Source organism: Sceloporus undulatus, chromosome 1 (assembly GCF_019175285.1).
Source record: "Sceloporus undulatus isolate JIND9_A2432 ecotype Alabama chromosome 1, SceUnd_v1.1, whole genome shotgun sequence".
In the NCBI taxonomy this organism is placed as follows: domain Eukaryota; kingdom Metazoa; phylum Chordata; class Lepidosauria; order Squamata; family Phrynosomatidae; genus Sceloporus; species Sceloporus undulatus.
In genome coordinates this window covers 190,529,397-190,533,069 of record NC_056522.1, presented here as the reverse complement: position 1 = coordinate 190,533,069, position 3,673 = coordinate 190,529,397, and the positions used below count along the sequence as shown (strand labels likewise).

The window sequence follows — 3,673 nt, the reverse complement described above, 5'->3', positions numbered from 1 at the left end:
GATATCAGATGACAGCAGGTGATCTCAGCCAAAGGAGGCATTAACTGACACACTCTGTTGCTACTATATCACTCCAATTGCAGTGAAAGTTGCTAAATAAATAGTGCTCTGCTTTTTGTGTTCTGCCTAAACACATCACCTGATACCATTCTAGCTTTTCCCAAAAAACAAGACAGAAAAATAGCCATAAAGCAACCCAGGGACCCTGCTTCTGTCCTGTTGGAGAAGCAAGCCAGAATGGTGACACCTGCTGTTTTCATACAATATGTTTAAACATTTCTGTTTAGTTGCTTCCACTGCACACAGGCACAAACAGCATATACTAGCATTCTCCTACTTGTTAAACCAGGACTGCTCCCTTTTCCAAGTCTTAATGACATGACAGAACATGTAAATGTATTTTAGAAGAACAAAGATGTCTATCAAGATGGAACTAGCAGAATGAACAAGAAAAATACAACTTGTTAAAAAAATTAAATTTATTTTTACCTTATGCTTTTTTTTTTACAGCTTTATTAACCATAAAAATTTAACACATCAAAATTGGTTTTTCTGTTCTGTGGCAATTAGAAAAATCTTGTAAAGTCTTTAGTTCCAAGAGAAAATGTAGGAATCTATCTGTTTTCACAGGGCCACTCACAACCTTTCAAAAACCTAATGCAGGAACACTGCAGTCATTGAGCAAAGGGGTTGGCATGAATTGTAACATCTTTAACGTGGACATCATTAAGGGGGCGGAAGGTCTTTTCATTTACTGGCAGTTTCTCCAACTCATCTAGAGTATCCAAACCATCAATGACTCTAGGAAAGAAAATAGAAAATAAGTTATAACCACTTCCTTGGACAGAAAGGAACACATTTTAGATACTGTTTTAGCTTTCTAAAAGGAGTAAAACAGATCTTGGAGGCAGGAGTAGACCAATATCCTCCAGATGATGTTTGATTAGAGCTCCCATTAGCTAAACTGGATGAGATGAGGGGCAAACATTTCCCATCCCTGCTTGCTGTAATCAGCTCACAATAAAGTAAGTCTGGAGTCCTAAAACTAATTAGGGTGTAAGTACAGCTAGCTGCAGGCAGGGGGAAAACACACACAAGATTGTGCTTCTGAAACTCTAGTTACCAGATATTTTGGACTTCAACTTCCAGAAACTTCAGCTAGCTCAGCCAATAATCAGGGGTTTGGGGATTTGCAGTCAACACATTTGAAGAACAAAAGGTTGTCAAACACTGCCACAGATGAGCATGAGGCGATATTTCTAGATTTAAAAATCATATCCAGGATTCAAAACCATCATTTTCCTTGCTACTGAATTTTCTTGTTACATTTTGACAGTGTCATGGTATATATTTGGCAATTTTTAATTACTTATTAATTACATTAATACCACTTCAAAATTTATAAAATTATTTAATATTCAAATCACCTGTGCCTCGTAGTAATATTATCTTTTTGTTTTGACATAAATTGACTCCCATTCTGATTGAGGTGAACACTCCCAGCTCCTGTGGAAGTTTTGAACACGAAAAGAACTGGCTGTCTCCCAATTCTGTGGCATGCCATCTTCCTCTTACAGGTATTCCCATCATCAGGCTCAACCATAAATTACTTACTTGCCAAACACAGTATACTTCATGTCCAGATGTGGCTGTTTGCCATAGGTGATGAAGAATTGAGATCCATTTGTATTTGGGCCATTATTTGCCATAGAGACAACTCCACGAACACTATGCTAAAAAGAGTTGTAAAACAGAAAAAGCATTATTTATTTTCTATGTTATTTTTCAGCAGTTTCAAATAATTGAAATTCTAGTATTGTTCTTTGCCATGGGCAGGGTGACATGGTAGCCATGTTTAATCATTTTTGAAGGGATGTCACATTGAGGACACAGCAAGCTTGTTTTCTAGGACCTGGAACAATGGATTCAAGGTGAAAAGAGATTCTGTGTAAACATTAGGAAGAACTTCCTGATGGCAAAAGTTGTTTGACAGTGGAATATGCTGCCTCGGAGAGTGGTGGAGTCTCCTTCTTTGAAGGTTTTTAAGCAAAGGTGGATGGCTATCTGTTGGTGATGCTTTGATTGTGTAATACAGCATAGCAGGGGGCTAGACTGGTGGCCCTTGTGGTCTCTGCCAACTCTTTGATTTTATGAAAAACAAACATTTCTTAAGACTTTTATATATTGATTTTGTGAAGCTAAAAGCCAATTTTTGGCTTCCAATCAAGACCAGATTATGCAAAATTCACACCCACTCCCAATATACCTACTTACACCTTCAGGCCTTCTCTGAGTTTTTTTCTGCATAATGAAGCATGGCAGGTGGCTGGAGACTGACACTCTCCATATTCTATGGGAACTACCCTTTAGCATTTTCAGTCCAAACCAATCCAGAGCAGAGGCCTCTCTTCAGGTCAGCTACTCCCAAACCCCTGAAGGATGCTACCATGCCAGAGTGTGGTCACAGGTTATAGTTGGGGGAGGTGGGGAATGAACAAATGGCTCAGTCTTCCTCAACTCTACAATTTCTATTGCATTACTGATGTTCCAGGCATGGAGGTAGTGACAGCCTGAAAAGAAATCCTGCCCAAGAGAACATGCCCCACCCTCAATGTATCTGAGGCAGAACAGTGAGTTCAGGTACAGGTAAGAAGTATGTCTTGCAATCAGTTTCCTATTATATGAGAAAGAAACCTGGACAGTATAAATTAGCAGAAAAGCAGCCTGGGCTTTTCCATTAACCTGGCTCAAAGTTTTCCTTTTCCCCTACATTCACTTCAGGTTAAGTGATTGCACAGGGTCTGAAAACAGAATGACTCTGCTGGTTAGGCTATAATAGGATAATGCAACCATATTCAACCAAAACTCTCTACGCTGTTACACACTAGTGGACAATGCTTTATAACAGGGAGAAAAAAGAGAAGTGAACAATCTGATCTGCAATGATTACACCACTGCCTTAAGGCAACTAATTCTTCAAGAGAATATGTGACAATAATAGAAAATACTAATGGAAAAAAAGGGGGGGGGGAGAATCCCATACCTTTAAGTATTCACTGTATTCATCTTCAAATTTTCTGCCCCAAATGCTATTTCCTCCTTTCCCAGATCCTGAAAAGGAGAGGAAGATTAATAGGGTCCACCATAAATCCAGGTACAGTACTAAGTCTTGAGAGATGACAACACTTTCACCTGTAGCACGGACATTTAGGCAATTTTGGGGATTCAGCAAAATGAAAAAGTCTTTTTTCATTTGATCTGGAATTTTTTTAAGTTAAGAAATAACAAGAGGTCTTTTCAGAGCACTACCATAGACTCCTGTAATTTTCTCTCTCTTCAGTCTCAGTGCATATCAATCATTTGTGAGAGGGATCAAAGATAAGGAAACTATCAACCAAGAACATCAGCCAGCTCTTAAACCCAATTAACTTGTAGACTCCTGTAGATCAGATATTTATGGAACAGAGTATTTAGGTAGCATTGTGTCATACGTGCATAGATTATGTGCAGTTCTCTTAAATATTTCATTTACTTATTTACATAATGATTCTGTCAACTGGCAAACAGACCTCCCACAATCTTAAAGGGCAGCCAGCTAATAACTGGTCCTCCTTTTTATGGCCTGTTACAGACAGGCCAAAATAAAGCTGCTTCGAGTCACTTTGGAGGTATG

General features: G+C 38.7%; 1 protein-coding gene across 2 annotated transcripts in view; it reads right to left on the bottom strand.

Moving 5' to 3' along the window:
- Nucleotides 1–466: 466 nt before the first annotated feature.
- PPIL3 (peptidylprolyl isomerase like 3) overlaps nt 467–3,673 on the bottom strand; it is an 11,310-nt gene continuing 8,103 nt past the window's right edge. Inside the window, exons 5-8 of one of the 2 annotated variants that reach the window (XR_006101142.1) lie at nt 3,044–3,111; nt 1,615–1,733; nt 1,124–1,259; nt 660–801 (exon numbers count right to left, since the gene is read on the bottom strand). Coding sequence is in view for 1 of the 2 variants with exons in the window: in XM_042444126.1 (XP_042300060.1) it covers nt 675–801; nt 1,615–1,733; nt 3,044–3,111 (314 nt within the window). In the remaining variant the exon portion in view is untranslated. Of the gene's footprint in view, nt 802–1,123; nt 1,260–1,614; nt 1,734–3,043; nt 3,112–3,673 lie in introns of both variants that reach the window. The other variant, XM_042444126.1, reaches the window with a different exon arrangement.